Source organism: Phyllostomus discolor, chromosome 12 (assembly GCF_004126475.2).
Source record: "Phyllostomus discolor isolate MPI-MPIP mPhyDis1 chromosome 12, mPhyDis1.pri.v3, whole genome shotgun sequence".
Lineage (NCBI taxonomy): Eukaryota > Metazoa > Chordata > Mammalia > Chiroptera > Phyllostomidae > Phyllostomus > Phyllostomus discolor.
In genome coordinates this window covers 23,983,046-23,999,290 of record NC_040914.2, presented here as the reverse complement: position 1 = coordinate 23,999,290, position 16,245 = coordinate 23,983,046, and the positions used below count along the sequence as shown (strand labels likewise).

General features: G+C 51.1%; 1 protein-coding gene across 1 annotated transcript; it reads right to left on the bottom strand.

Moving 5' to 3' along the window:
• Nucleotides 1-1,959: 1,959 nt before the first annotated feature.
• CACNG8 (calcium voltage-gated channel auxiliary subunit gamma 8) lies at nt 1,960-16,009 on the bottom strand. Its single transcript, XM_028529193.2, has 4 exons — nt 15,660-16,009; nt 5,314-5,397; nt 4,017-4,157; nt 1,960-2,705 (listed from the first exon to the last, which is right to left on the bottom strand). Exons 1-4 carry the CDS (start codon nt 15,832-15,834, stop codon nt 1,960-1,962), a joined length of 1,146 nt encoding a protein of 381 aa, XP_028384994.2. The 5' UTR covers nt 15,835-16,009.
• Nucleotides 16,010-16,245: the final 236 nt, after the last annotated feature.

Genomic DNA, 16,245 nt, shown 5'->3' with positions numbered 1-16,245 from the left:
TCTCCCATATTTCCCTCAGCCTGGAACTCCAGCACCTAAGACTCTGCCTTCTGGCTGCTTCTCTGGACTCCACTTTCACCTTGTCCTTCAACATCCCCAAACTGACCACTGTCCCCTTGCAGCATGCTGTTTCACTCCTCCAGGGCTTTGTCCAAAAGCCTTCCTCACCTGGCAGACTCCTACTCATCCATTTGAAGCCTAGGCTGGTGTGGGCATGAAGTTCCCCAGGAAGCTCCCCTACATGCTGCCCAGTCTGGGCTGCTCGTCACTCCCTTCTCCATCAAGATACCCAATGTGGTCCCTGTTACAGCACCCATTGCTCTGCCTGGATTGTGGTTCTTGTTGGTTCCTGTAAGGTCTGCTTAAACCTCTTACCTCCAGGGATCCTGATGCTGCAGCACACTGCCTGGTACGTCAGCAGAGGCACAAAAATGTCAACGAGTGGATGGCTGGATGAATGAATGACACACGAATCTCCTGCACGCTGAAGACACGGTGCCTGTGCTTCAGTATTTGTGTAATTATCCGCTTTCTCCCACAAGTGTGAGTTTCAAGAGCCAGTGTCTGTGTTTGATGCTGAACCCCAGCGTGTCTGCCTCTCTCATCTCTGAGTTCCCACCTCCCCTTTGTACACCATTCACGTTGCATTCCTGCTGACAACCATTCATTCCACGGCTCCCCACTGGCCTCAGAACAGAATCTGAACTCCCAGCCTAACCTCTAAGTCCCCGGGAAGTCTGGCCCTGTCTGGCCCTGTCAATGTCTCCAGCTTCATCTTGTTCCATCTGCACCTGGCTCATTTACTCCAGTCTCATCTTGTTCCATCTGCACCTGGCTCATTCACTCCAACCTCATCCTGTTCCATCTGCACCTGGCTCACTCACTCCAGCCTTATCCTGTTCTGTCTGCACCTGGCTCCCTCACTCCGGCCTCATCCTGTTCCATCTGCACCTGGCTCCCTCACTACAGGAAAGCCTTCCCTGGAAGCTTCTCCTGCCCCAGGACCTTTGCATATGCTGTTCTCTGGCTGAAACAGCTCCCCCCAGCTTCACCTGGCTGCTGCTTGTCATCCTATTTTGTGTAAGCTAAACTATCTCTTCCTTTTAAACTAGGTTAAAATGCCCCCATTACAGAGCATTTTGCAGCCTGTTGGATTTTTCCCTATGTCCTAACTGTAATTTACTGTTTGTGGACATTGTGTCCATACAATGTCCACTTAATTAAATGCACAAGATGTAAACTCTCTGAGGATAGTGGGCACCCTGTCTGTTTTCCTGCCTTCTGCAGGCTCAGTGCTCAGAACAATGCCTAGCACTTCAGGACACAAATAAATTGCTGGTAATGACTGAATGAGTCCCTTTCTGTGCCCGTTTATGTCCTTCGAGGTGCCATCCTGGTACACAGCAGGTGCTCAGTAAACCCTTGTGGAATAACAAACGGAAAAGTAAATGAACGTCCACGTCCGCACCTTGTCCCTCAGCCTCTCCACATCCCTTCTCTTTACCTGTCTCCTTATAGAGAGCATATATATAGTTGGTAGGTGTAACTCTATATTTGTGTTACGGGCCCCTCTCCAGGAGCTGGGCTGGGCTGGGCTGGGCTGGGAGTCCCTCCCTCCCCACCGCCCCACCACCACATGCACACAGCAAAACATTAAAAAGAAAACATCTCAAAACTGCAAAAAACACCAAGGCCCTCCCCCACCCAATCCCACAAAAAATAAAATAGAACATGACGCTCCCTCACGCGGCCCACTCCCTCGCCTTCCTTTCCCCCTCCCTTGGGGTCCCTGATTCGAGGGTGGGGGGGCACTCCTCCACTCCTGGGGCGGGGGAGGGGACGCGGGGGGAAGGCCTAGCAGTCCCAGCGCGCTCACGGGAAGGAGGGGGCGCCCCCGACCCCCGGCAGCCTCGTTGCACGCGCGCCCGCGCACGCGCCCCGGCGCCCCCCCGCGCACCCCTACACCGGCGTGGTTTTCCTGTTGAGCGTGTTGGTGTTGGAGGCGGCGGCCTCCTTGGCCAGGGTCCCGGGAGCGGGCGCGGCGGGCGCGGGCGGGGCGGGCGCGGGGGCAGCGGGCGGCCCGGTGACCGTGACCGTGACGCCGCCACCGGCCTCCTTGGGGAAGGCGTTATGCAGAGTGAGGAAGCCGGGCGCCCCCCCGCGGTCCCGCTCGGCACCCGCCCCGCCGCCGCTGCCGCCCGCACCCCCAGCCGCGCCGCCGAAAGCCCCTCCGCCGCCGGCCCCCGCCAGCCCCGCGGCCACGCTGCCCTTGGATGGGTCGCGGCTGAGCGTGTACATGGAGATGTCCGTGGAGGCGAAGCCCGGGCCCCCGGCGCCGCCGGGAGACGCGTCCCGCGACGGCGACGGCTCGCTGGAACGGGAGCTAGAGCGGGAGCGGCGGCGGTAGCGGAAGCGGTAACTGGGCAGACGGAGGATGGCCGAGGGGCCGCTCCCGCCACTGCCGCCCGCGCCCCCGCCGGCCTTGAGCAGGTCCGAGCGAGACTGGCAGTGCGCCTCGCGGCTGCGCTCGATGTAGATGTTGACGGCCAGCACGCCGATCACCTCGGCCAGGATGAAGGACAGCCCGCCGAAGTAGAAGGACCAGCCGTACGAGTAGTGGTTCTTCTTCTCCTCGTCCCGCTTCGGGCCCGGCTCGCCCGCGTTGGCCGAGATGTACACGATGACGCCGATGATGTTGCTCAGGCCTGGGCAGGGACGGTCAGATGGGAGCCTCTAGGCCACCCGGGCCCGCCCCTCCCTGGAGTCCCGCCCCCGCGGGCCTAAGCCCCACCCTCTCAGGTATAGGTCCCGCCCCAGCTGGTCGGTCCTCGTCCCCCGGGTACACATCCCAAAAGGTCCAGACCTCAACCCATCAGGTCTAATCCCGCCCCTACATAGCCTCCGCCCCACCCTCAGATTACCCAACCGGTCTAAACTCTAACCCAGGATGGTCTAGAGGCCATGCCCTTAATGGTTCAGACTCTATCCCGGATGGTCCCAGCCCCGTCTAAACTCCGCCCCGGCTGGCCCAGACCCCGCCCCCAGGTAGCCTTAGCCACACCTTACGTGGTCCGGACACCCCGCTGGGCGGTCCAGGCCCTACTCTGATTGGTCTAATATCACCATTACCGTTATACACCTGGGTTTCCCCTAGGCCCCACCTTCTGCTAGTTTAAACTCTTAATGAAATAATCCCACTCTGACTCTAGGCCCTGACCCTAGTTGATTCAAACTTTTCCTTTTATGATTATCATCCCAGTCTGGTTATCTCTTCTAGGCTGGTCTAAAATTCCCCCTTAGTTGGAGCAGGTCCCATTTCTACTCAAATCCAGCCTCCATGCCCCACACAGCCCGCTCCCCTCGCGATTCTAGATCGGGCTTCTCCCAGGTCGAGCAAGCCCTGCCCCCTTCAGATCTTGACCCGTCCCCAAAAAACACCCCCATCCCTTAATGAGCCTTCTCTGAGTTACTACTCATTTCCAGTAGAAAGGGCGTCTGACCCCTTAATAAGGTGTGTCGCTTGGAGTTGGTCTGGACGGTTTCCCAAGACAGCCCCTGCCTGGAGGCGCCAGAGACCACAAGGCCCCGCCCCCTAAAGCAGGCTCCTCCTCATCTGCACCAAATCACTTTTCTCTGCGGCCAGGTCTTTCACCGCCCAGCCTCGCCCCTCTATTTTCAAGACCCTAATTATGCCTCAACGCTCAAGCTCCACCCCTTCGGTCACCAGAACCACGGGCTTTGGACCCTAGACCTTCCCCGCATCGCATATTACGCGCTGCACACCTGTCTGAGCTGAGTTTGCTCCCCCCGAACTGGCGCAAAGGCGACACCTACCTTGCCCAGCGGGTGGCGATGGAGTTTGGGAAGAGCCTAGGCAGGCTCCAGGCCCCAGGGGGCGCCCGGGGCAGGGTGGTTTTGCGCGCGCACACACACCGACACCCCCCCACACACATACACACACTCGTAGTGACGTAGGTGGGCCGCCCCGACAGCTGCCCCCTCCCTCTGCCTCTCACCTGCTGCCACAAACAGGATTCCTGCGCCCAGAATGATGTTCCTCTTGGACTTGTAGACCCGAGAGGCCGCCACGCACACGCCCCCAAGCAGCAGCAGGATGGCGCTGAGGATGGGGAAGATGCTGGAGGCCCGGACGACTCCTACGAGGGAAAAGGGAGGGGAGGGGAAAAGACAGACGGAGGGTGGACGTCAGGGCGGTCAGAGGCTGCTGCCTGCGCCCCACCCCCGCCCTCAGCCCCGCACGCTGCGCCTCCTGCCTGATTTTGCCTCCACTTATCCCTCCCTAGTTCAGGTTTTCGTCTCTCCCTGTGTTCTGGTTATTTCATTCATTCCCTCATTTTCCTTTAAACATTTTTCTCTCAGTCAGATTTCCTCTTTCTCTTTGTCATTTTTCTTTCTTCCTCAATCTATTTTTCTGTCTTCTGACAAATATATATAATATACATTTCTTCCTTATTATTTCTCTAAATCGCTCTTTTTCTGAACTTCTCTATTTCTCCGTGGACCCCCTCCCTTTTCTCTTTCCCCTTCTAGCACGATCCTGCCCTTTCCGCGCATTTCTTTCTTTTCTCCAGATCCCTGTCAAACCTCTTAATATTTCTTTCCCTCCTCTCCTTTCTGCCTGGCTTTATCTATCTCTCTAGGTTTCTTCTTTTTTTTTCTCCTTCTCCCTCCTCCTCTTTCCTCCCTTCTCTCCCCCCCCTTCCCCCTTCTGTTTCTTTTTTTCTCTCCCTCTCTCTTCTCTGTCACTCCCACCCTTTTCTGTCTGGCTTCATTTATAGCTCTGAGTTTCTCTTCTCTTTCTCTCTCTCTGTCAAGCCTCTCTCCCCCTCTCTCTGCAGTCCTTTCCACCCCCAAACCCTAAGCAAACAGATTTTGCGATTTCTGAGCCCCCCTCGCGGAGGCCACAGCCAATCATAACTCAGGATTTGCCGCGTTCTTGTGGTAGCTACCAATCGCATTACATGCTTCCCCAGCCTGCTCCTGAGATTGGCCGGGTGGCCCCGCAGATTGCTTCACAGCCCAAGGGCGCAAAGGCCAATCCCAGCCCAGAGAGTGACTACACGGCCGCCAATCAGCTCCCAGGATCTCCACTCAGCCCGCCCCGAGGTGAGCGGAGCTGGCGGGAGAGAAACCACTAAGCCAATCCGTGAGCAGAAGATCTCAGCGTTCAGACTTGAATTAGCTGGCACGCTCTTCCCTGTGTGTCGATCTAACTGCCCCCCCCCCCCCAAACAGGCCAGGCCCCGCAGTCCCCCAATCGGTCCCCGACCCCAATTTACGACCCCAACTTACGGAGCAGATACTCCGCACTGTCATGGTCGTAGTCGGTGTCCTCCGGGAAATGGTTGATCTTCACGCAGACGCCTCTTTTCAGCCCTGGAGGGAGACGGAGGTGGTGCTCTGGGGGTACTTCGGAGTTGGGGGACCCCCTTTGAAAGAATCCCACCTCTTCCCTCAACCCGCCCCCTGCCCCATGTTGACTGGGAGATAGAAAACCCTGGCTCCTGAGCCTGTCCTGGCATTTGGGACAAACTTTCCACCTCTCTGGCTGTGGTTTCCTCACCAGTTTTTCTTTAAAAGAGAGGGGAAAAAAATCCAGCTTGGTTGGTGTAGCTCAATGGATTGAACGCGGGCTGCGAACCAAGGGGTCACTGGTTAAATTCCCATTGAGGGCACATGCCTGGGTTGTGGGCCAAGTCCCCAGTGGGGGACGCATGAGAGGCAACCACACATTGATGTTTCTCTCCCTCTAGTTCTCCTTCCCTTCTCCTCTCTCTAAAAATAAAAATAATAAATAAAACTTAAAATAAATTCCAAAGCTCACCAAAAGGCCACAGGGACGTTTGCCCTGAAACCTGGGATAGGACACCAGCCTCTCTGGCTTCTGGCTTCGTGTTTCCCTCTCTACAAGAAGATGCCCTTCTAAGTCTGAACTTGCTAAGACTCTGAAAATGCATGGGAAGCCGAAGGAGGCTCTTAAGGTAAGAAAGACTATATTTCCCATGAGACCCTATGAAGTCTTGAGTCCAACTGCGGGGAGAGCAGCCCCAGCTGTTCATGAGAGTTCTAGCATCTTCGATCCTGTAAATCAGGAGAGGGATTCCCAGCGTCTTCCCTGGAATCCGCTGGAAGGGGATGGAGTGATTGGAGCAAACAGAGGCATGTGAGAGGTCTGCCTCCAGGGGTCTTCCAGCCTCTCCCCCTTCATCCACCCCAGAATCCTATCCTCAGGTCCCAGACCTCACACCCTTTGAGAACCTATTATCTCATTTCAGAGGACAGTTCCCGTTCTAACACATCACTTGAGACTGCTCTATAATTAAGCATACATATCAATATGTTTCATTTACTTGATTCTCCAGGCTCCTTCTAACTCCAGGTTGTGAAACGGTCCACTCACATTCTTCACTGAAGAAAATGTACCCTGCAAGCAGCCAGCTCACAGGGTGCCTCCTGAGGGAGCATGTCCTGGGCTTGCACTCACTTCTCCCACTAAAGTTGGGTCCAATTCCCCCTCTGGGCTGCAGCTGCTCCCTGTGCTATACCCGCTTTCTGGTATGCATCCGGTGGACTTATGAATTTCTTGTTAGCAAGCTGAGAGTTTCTGCAAGGCAGTGTGTGTGTGTGTGTGTGTGTGTGTGTGTGTGTTGGGGGAGGCAAAGGCACATTGGGTCTGGGTCCTCTGTGTCCCTAGCATTGCCTGGCACAAAGGAGGCCTCAAGAAATGGGAGTCCAGCCCTGGTTAGCTCAATTGGTTAGAGTGTCCTCCCAATACCCCAAGATTATAGGTTCCATCCTCCGTCAGAGCACATACAGGAAGAAAACAACGAATACATAGATAAGTAGAACAACAAAATAATGTTTTTTCCTCTCTCCTCTCCCCCATTACTCTCTAAAATCAATAAATAAAATTTTTTTTAAAGAAATGGGTGTTGAAAGAATGAATGAGAGAGTGAGTAAATATAAGGATAGCAGAAGGCAGGATTTGAGGTAGATGAAAACAGGGAAAGGAATGGGGGTAAGACAAGGAGTCCGAAGAACTATTAGACAGTGAGTAATTCCATTAAGAGCTAACATTGGTAAGTGCTTCCTAGGTGAATGAACTCATCTGGAGCTCCCCAGAGTCCCGTGAAATACATGATGTTATTGGTCTCATGCAGAGACCAGATATTGCGAATCTGAGTCCCACTGCTTGATAATGAAGCAGCACTTCATCATGTTTTTATTCTGTGACCTGTTGGCATTACTTAGGTCAATTTGCTTCAGTTTTTTCACCTAAAAAGGGTATAGTAAGACCTTCCTCGTGGGGATGTGGTGAGGATTGAATTTGGGTAGAGATTTAGCACTGTGCCTGGGTCACAACTAAGTGCTCAGTCATGATCAGTAGACATACCCATTGTCCAGATGAGGAAAACAGAAGTGCAGAAAGGGTTCATCAGTTCAAAGCTGATGGGTGGTGGAAGCAGACTCACACACCACAGTTTGCCTTACTAGAATGTAAGCATATGGACAGTTCACCACTGTATCCCCAGCACCTGGAACAACGCCTAACACGTTTAAGTGCTTGATAAATATTTTCGTTCTTTTTTAAAAAAAAAAGGGAGGGAGAAAGAAACAGAGAAAAACATCAATGTGTGGTTGCCTCTCATGCACTCCCCACCAGGGACCTGGCCTGCAACCCAGGCATGTGCCCGGACTGGGAATTGAACAAGCGACCCTTTGGTTTGCAGGCTGGCACTCAATCCACTCAGCTACCCCAGCCAGGGCTTGATAAATATTTTTATGAAAGAATGATTGGGCCCTGGCTGGTGTGGCTGAGTGGATTGAGTGCCAGCCTGTGAACCAAAGAGTTGCAGGTTCAATTCCCAATCAGGGCATATGTCTGGGTTGCAGGCCAGGTCCCCAGTAGGGGACGTGTGAGAGGCAAACACACTCTGATGTTTCTCTCCCTCTCTTTCTCCATTCCTTCCCCTCTCCCTAAAAATAAATAAATAAAATCTTTTTAAAAAAAAAAGAAAAGAAAGAAAGAAAGAATGACTGAATGGGCCAACAAACACATGAAAATGTACTCAGCATCATGAATCACTAGGGAAATGCAGATCAAAACCACAGTGAGATACCACCTCATACCCATTGAGATGGCTACTATAAAAAATGTTTTGAAAACAAAATAATGAGCCCTGGCTGGCGTAGCTCAGTGGATTGAGCGCGGGCTGGGAACCAAAGTGTCCCAGGTTCGATTCCCAGCCAGGGTACATTCCTGGGTTGCAGGCCATAACCCCCAGCAACCGCACATTGATGTTTCTGTTTCTCTCCGCCCCCCCCCCCCCCCCCTCCCTTCCCTCCCTAAAAATAAATAAATAAAATCTTAAAACAACAACAACAACAACAACATAATGTAGTTGTCAAGGATGTGGAGAAATTGAGACCCTTGTGCACTGTTGGTGGAAATGTAAAATGGTGGAGTTGCTTTGGAAAATAGTATGAAGGTTCCTATAAAAAATTAAAAACAATGACTAGATGATCCAGCAACTTCCCTTTAGGGTATATGCTCAAAATAATTTAAAGCAGGGTCTCTGAGAAATATTGGTATACCCATTTTCATACCAGAATTATTCACAATAGCCAAAAGCAATTCAAGTGTCCATCAATGTATGAATGGATAAAATGTGGTATACATATTCAAAAGAATATTATTCAGCTGTAAAAAGGAAGGGAATTCTGATATATGCAACAACACGTATGAACCTTGAGGATATTATGCTAAGTAAAATATGTCAAACACAGAAAGACAAATACTGCATGGTTCCACTTCTATCTGGGGCATAGAGGAGACAAATTTCAAAATACAGGAGCTGGGAGAGAGGAAATGGGAAGTTGTTTAATGGAGGCAGAGTTGAAATTTTGCAAGATGAGAAGAGCTCTGGAGATGGATGATGGTGATGGTTGTACAACATGAAGGTACTTAAGACCACTAAACCATACTCTTAAAAATGGTTAAAATGGCCCTGGCTGTAGTAGCTCAGTGGATTGAGCACAAGCCTATGAACTAAGGGGTCACCAGTTTAATTCCCACTGTTGCACATGCCTGGGTTGCAGGCCAGGACCCCCCACTGCAGGGCACTTGAGGGGCAACCACACATTGATGTTTCTCTCCCTCTCTTTCTCCTTCCCTTCCCCTCTCTCTAAAAAATAAATAAAGTCTTTTTTAATGGTTAAAATGATCAATTTTATGTTCCATATGTTTTACAATTAAAAAATGATTGAATGAATAAATGAACATACACTCACAGAGCAAATTCTTACCCATCAGCACATGCACTATGATGTGGCAGTTAAGACTGAGGACCCCTGTAGTACTCTCCTTTCCCGAATGGGATCACAGTCCTGCTCTCCCAACACTAATGATAATTAAATGAGGTTGAGCACGGGGAGCACAGGGCACACGGACTCTTTCAGCAGAACGGTGGTGACAGCAGTAACGACAAGCAGCCACTGACAGGGAGTAACACACCCAATACTTATGACGAATCTAGAGGTACGAGGCAATAACAGTCCCCTCATTCTGCAGATGAGGAAACTGAGGCATGGAGTTGAAGAGGCTTCTGGGTCCCACATGGAGGATTAGTCATGGGAGGAGGTGCAGGAGCAGCTGGGCTTCAGAGGCCAACGGATTGAGGGCTGTGGAGCATGGTGGCTACAAGCCTCCGTTTCCTCATTTCAAAAAGGAGGACAATGACAGGACTTTATAGGGCTTGATAAGAATTCAGTGAGCCCTGGCTAGTGTGGTTTAGTGGATTGAGCACCAGCCTGTGAACCAAAGGGCCGCTGGTTTGATTCACAGTCAGGGCACATGGCTGAATTACAGGCCAGGTCCCCAGTAGGGGGCGCACAAGAGGCACACATTGATGTTTCCCTATCTTTCCCCCTCCTCCTCTCCCTAAAAATAAATAAATAAATAAATAAATAAATAAATAAATAACTTTTAAAAAGAATTCCATGAAACACAGGACAAGCAGAGGACGCATGGGGATTACAAGGCTACATGTATGTCCTGTGACCCAATTGGGCTGGGAGCTTTCCATGTGCAGTGATGGCGATGGGTCCCAGAGTCTCCCCCAGAACCTGCCTAGGTCGCTGTGAAGGGGGCACAGGTCAGGTGAGGACATGTGCAGAAGTGGGTTCCAGCCCACTCTGCCCATTGTGTGTATAAGAGCCATAAGGCTGACTCACTTCCCCTTTCTGGCCATCAGCTTCCTGCCCTGACAAACACAAGCCATAATAATACCTTTCCCTGGCGCAGTTGAGAGGACTCAATGAGATAATAAGGCAGGCAAAGTGCTGAGCAAAGAGGCTTTGGACAGTGGCTAGAATAAATGGTCTCTGGGTACAGGTCACTGTGTCCTAACAGAGGACTTGGGATTGCAGCTGAGATTCCCGGAGGGGCTACAGCCATACACCAACCACCAGCACCAGCAGGTCTAGGGTCCTTGAAACACAGCAACTGAAATGAGCTGTAAGGGTAAAATGCTCACTGATTAAAGACTTAATATGAAAAAAAGCATAATAGTTCATTAATTGTACATATTGATTACATGGTAAAATGATATTTGGGCTTTGCTTGGTTAAATAAAATAAATTGTTAGCCTTCACATGAATGTACAATGTTGTATAAATTATATTCATTAAACCTTTCCCTGTTTACTTGTTTTCATGTAGCTCCTAGAAAAATTTAAGTCATATATGCAGCTTGTGTGATGTCTCTGTGGGCAGTGCTGGAAGAGAGGCTGGGACTTCTAGATTACCAAGGAGCAGGGATTCAGGGTCACCTGAATTCCAAATAATAATAAGAACAACCAAATATAAACTATATAATCCAGCCCTTACTCTGTGCCAGTCAGCCTTTTTTTTTTATTTTTAGAAAGAAGGGAAGGAAAGAAGCAAGGGAGAAAAACAATGATATGCTAGAGAAACATGAATCTCGTTGCCTCTCATATATGGACCTGGCCCAAAATCCAGGCATGTGCCCAGAACAGGAATTGAACAGGGTGAACTTTCCATTTGCAGGGTGATGCCCCACCCATTGAACTACGCGGGTCAGGGCTGAGCCTGCTAGCCTTTTAAATGTCTCACACATGCTAACTCAGTTGACTTTCCCCATAACACTGTGGTTGGGGGCTCTTCTAATCCCCATTTCACCGATGATGGAATAGACACAGAGAGGTTAACTATATGGCCCAAGGTGACCCTGCTGTACCTGGCACCCAGGAGATAAACCGATCACTACAGTCCACTGCATCACTCAGAGCTGGGGGTAGACCCCAAGAATTCCCGGGGATACAGTACTTTCAGGAGGAGATGCCTCAGGGGGCCCAGTTTCTTTTTCTTTGATTTTTAAATCCTCACCCAAGGATATGTTTATTGATTTTAGAAAGAGAGAAACATTGATGTGAGAGAGAAACATCGACCTCCCATATGTGCCCCCACCGGGGATCGAACCCACAGCCTATGTGCTCTGACGGGGGATCAAACCTACAACTTTTTGTGCATGGGAGCACACTCCAACCAACCGAACCGCCCAGCCAGGGCAAGGGGACCAGTTTCTATACTCCCGGATCCGTGAGGGGCTGGTGGCTGATGGACACATGGCTTTGTTCTCCTTAGGAAACAAAACGGACCCAGATTCAAATCCAGCCTCTACTGCATATTAGCTGTGTGACCTTGGGCAAATTGCTTCACCTCTCTGAGCCTCAGCTTCCATTTCCAGCAGATGGAGATGTAAGAATACATACCACATAGCGTTCTCGTGACGAATGAATGACAATGACAGTAACAATCAAGCCAACCTGCAAGTATCCCCTTTATAAAATGCCTCCTTCTTTTCACTCTCAGGACACACACTCACTTCATTTTGCCCAAACCTCTGTGGCCATTCCTTTCTCAGCTCTCTTGCAGGCTTCTTCTCATCTCTCTGACTGCCTTGTAATCACTAACTCAGGCGGCAGGCCCTCAACTCATTTTTTGGTTTCTGTCTCTTCTCATTCCCTAGGTGACCTCATCCGTTCATATGCCATGACCCCTAATTGGTGTCTCCAGCCCAGACTATCTCCTGAACTCTGGCCTCACATAATATTGCTGATATTATGCAATATCAGCAATATTGCATAATATTGCTGATAAGGGATAAGGGGTCTGCTAACTGCGGCCCACAGTCCAAACCCAGCAAAGAGTGGGTTTTATATCTGTTAAAGGAAATTTACTTATTTTTAGAGAATGGGGAAGGGAGGGAGAAAGAGAGGGAGAAAAACATCAATGTGTGGTTTCCTCTAGCATGTCCCCAGCTGGGAGCCTGGCCCACAACACAGGTATGTGCCATGACTGGGAATCAAACCCACGACCCTTTGGTTTGCAAGCCGGCACTCAATCCACTGAACCACAGCAGCCAGGGCTGGGTTTTATACTTTTTGAAAGGACTGAAAAAATATCAAAAAAGACTGTTCCATGGCACGTGAAAATGGTAGGAAATTCAGATGTCCATGACTATAAGTGAGGAGTGCCACCACAGCCATTAACTCTTATGTTTTCTCTGGTTGTTCTCAGGGGTGGTTGTGAGACAGACTATGCTCCGCAAAGCCTAAAATGTTGGGTATGTGACACATTGCAGGGTTTTTACCATGCTGACACTTGTCCTAGATGATCTCTGTAATAGGCAGGTTAAATTTAATCTAATGTCCAGACCTAACCAGGTAACTCAGTTGGGTAGAGCATTGTCACGATATGCCAAGGTTTTGAGATGGATCCTCAGTCAGGGAACAGACAGGAAGCAACCAGTGAATAGACAAATGATTGGAACAACAAATTGATGTTTCTCTCTCTCTCTCACTCTCTGTCTGCCTCTCTCTCTCTAAAATTAATACATAAATAATTTAAGTTTAACATCCAAATTTAGGCTCATGATAGCCCTCCTTACAATAAATTAGATGACAGAAACAAAAATAAAATAAAATACCTGCTGTTACACATTATGAACACTTCCTTCTTCCCCCACCCTGTTCTCAGGTACTCAGGATACAACCTCAGAGCAGTGATTCTCAACTAGGGGTAACTGTATTCCTAGTCTAGAGGGAGTTGACAATTTTGGTTGTCACAACTGGAAAGTGCTCCTGGCTTTGGGAAGGTAGAGGCCAGGATGCTATTAAACATGGTACCATGTACAGGACAGCCCCCCACAGCACAGAGTTATTTCTGCCAAAATGTCAACAGCCCTGTGGTAGAGAGATGCTGTCCTAGGAACACACCGACTCTTCTCTCTCATATCCCACGACTGCCCCACCAGGAACTCCTGCCATTGTAGCTTCAGACTTGGGTCTGAATTAAAACCACTGCCCAGACTCTAATGTTCTACCCCAGACATGCCACCTCCTGCTTTCTCTCCCCTTAGTTTCTCAACACAGCAGCAAGAGCCATCCTGTTCAAATTGAAGCTGGCCCTCGTTACTCCTCTGCTCAAGAAACTCTGATACAGCCCTGGCTGGTGTGTCTCAGTGGACTGAGTGCCAGCCTGAGAACCAAAGGGTCACAGGTTCGATTCCCAGTCAGGGCACATGCCCGGGCTGCAGGCCAGGTCCCCAGTTGGTGGTGTATGAGAGGCAACCACACATTGATATTTCTCTCCCTCTCTTTCTCCCTCCCTTCCCCTCTCTCTAAAACATAAATAAATAAAATCTAAAAAGAGAGAGAGAGAGAGAGAAAACCTTTGATATGGCCCTGACTGGTGTGGATCAGTGGGTTGGACATCCTCCTGCAAACCCAAATATCACTGGTTCTATTCCTAGTCAGTGCACATGCCTAGGTTTTGAGACAGGTCCCCAGTTGGGCCCTATTATCTCCTTGACTTCCGTCTTACCACATCCCCCTCACTCCCTCTGCTCCAGCCTCTCCACCTCCCCCTGGTCCTACTCCAGTGCCTTTGCTTTGGCTCTTTCTGCAGCCTGAAGCCTGTCTCTCACTTCCTTCGAACCTCTACCTACCGCATGTCACCTGCAAAGTCTCCAAGACAATTTTATACACATGCCCCTCACACATCCATCTCCTCAGCACTGAGCTCTGTCTAACACCCTTAGTGTTTTATGGGTGGATCTCTTTTATTCTCTGTCTCTCCTTCTAGAATATAAGGCATATAAAAACAGGAATGTTTTTTGTTTCTTTTTTTTCCCACTGTTGTAGCCCCAGAATCAAGAATAATTCCTACACAGTAAAAAGTCAATAAATATTGGTTGTTGAATGAATGAATGAACGAACGAACGGCATTCTTATTCTATGCCCTACGCTGTCCTAGGGGTTTCAGGATGCAAGCCAAACCACTTGTTCTATGCCTGCTCCTCAGTCAGACCAGTGAGTGAACCTGAAGTCAAATGCCCACAGGAGGAAGAAAGTTTCCTAATGAGAGAAGTGGACAGGATAGGAGGCAATAGGGAGTGGAGGGGATTGTGAAGGTATGGACACACCCCTCCCCTGATGTGTTATCTGAAAAAGCAGCTGCTACTCGGATCCAGCCAACCATGGCCATGGCAGACCCCCATGTTGTCAGTTTTGTGCTAGTTCCAAAGAAACCGGAAATCAGATTTTTCAATGTGAAGTCTTCCTATTTTTAAAAGTTGGCAACTGATTCAGATTTTGGTTTCGGTCTTAAAACACTCCACATGCCAAACCAAGCCTATCTGAAAATCCCATCCATCAGACCTGAGTTCTCTTGGCTCTGCCCCATCCACAGCTGGGTGACCTTGGGCAAGTGACTTAACCTCTCTGAGCCTCAGTTTTCCCATTCCAGACAGGAGCAGTGAAGCCCAGTTCACAGGATTAAACAAGATGATAACATTCCCTGCTCATCCCGAGTGCTCGGCCACACAGGGGAGAAAACGATGGGGGGAAAAAGAAGGGGAGGAACCTCAACATTTCTAGCTCCTAAGGGGGAGCCTTGGAATAGGCTGGTCCCACTGCTTCATGTCACAGCTGGGGCTGCGAGGCCCAGAGGTTGAGCCTGAGGTGCTAAGATACCAGTCACACAGGGAGACTGGCGAGGAGAGGAGCGGGGTAGAGAGAGAGAGACCACTGAGGGGGGAAAAAAACAGAGATAAGAGGTTGGAAGAGGAATGAGGTGCGGGGGGAGGAAGAGGAGACTGCAGGCTTGGGCGCAGGGAGGATGACACAGAGCCATCAGGAGGACGAGGGCGGACCAGGACCAGGGTGGGAGGTTGGGAGACACTCTGGGTGGGAGAGGAGGCAAGAGGAGAAAGGGTGAGAGGCCAGAGCAGACAGCCACACCTAAGACCAGCTGGGCAGGAAGTCTAAGGGCAGAAACCACCAAAGCGCAGCAAAGGGATGGAGGAGAAAGGAGAGGGTGTGAATGGGGGCAAAAGAGGGGGATACTCAGAGCCCTGGGACAGGATGTGGGAGAGAGAATAAGACCAGGGGTGCACGGGGCGGGGGTGCGGAGGAGAGTGAAAGGCTGGAGAGGGTGGCAGGGCGTGCACCTGTGGGGACCAGCGGGAGAAGCAGCGCCACCAGTGCAGACCACCCCTGGGAGATTCAGGAGAGGAGAGAAGGGGCTGCGTGGAGGGGCGCAGTGGCCCCACCTACCTTCCAGGCAGCAGATCCGCCAGAGGCCAGAGTGGGTGAGGCCCCCTGGGTCCTTCTTTTCGGAGGAGCCGCCCCCGCGGTGGGGGGGCCCCTCGTCGCCGGCTGTGAGGTTGGTGGTGTTGCAGATGAAGGCGCGCGTGTACAGCCAGTAGTCGGTGCTGATGGCAATGGTCATGAGGCCGAAGGCGGCGAAAGCGCCCACCGTGGTCAGCAGCACTTGCACCCCCTTCTCGCACCAGAGGCCCCTCTCTTCGTTCCAGCGCTTCAGCGACTCCAGTTTGACCACGGGCAGCCGGGGGGCCGTGGGCCACCACCGGGGCAGCGGGGGCGGGGCCGTGCCGGCGGCTGGGGGGGGTCACAGCGCAGGCAGAAGTGGGGGGCCTGGGCCCCTGGAGGCTGGGAAAGGGCGGCGAGAACGAGGCTTAGCCAGGAGGGGTCAGAGGGCGGCCATGATCACCAGCTGGTGGAGGGCAGGAAGCGAGATACAGGGTTAGGAGGCACCAGTACCTACCTCCCCAGCCACCCTGGCCCGTGACCCCAAAAAGAACCCCACTATTTCCTCGCCTGAACAAACTCCTTCCACTGT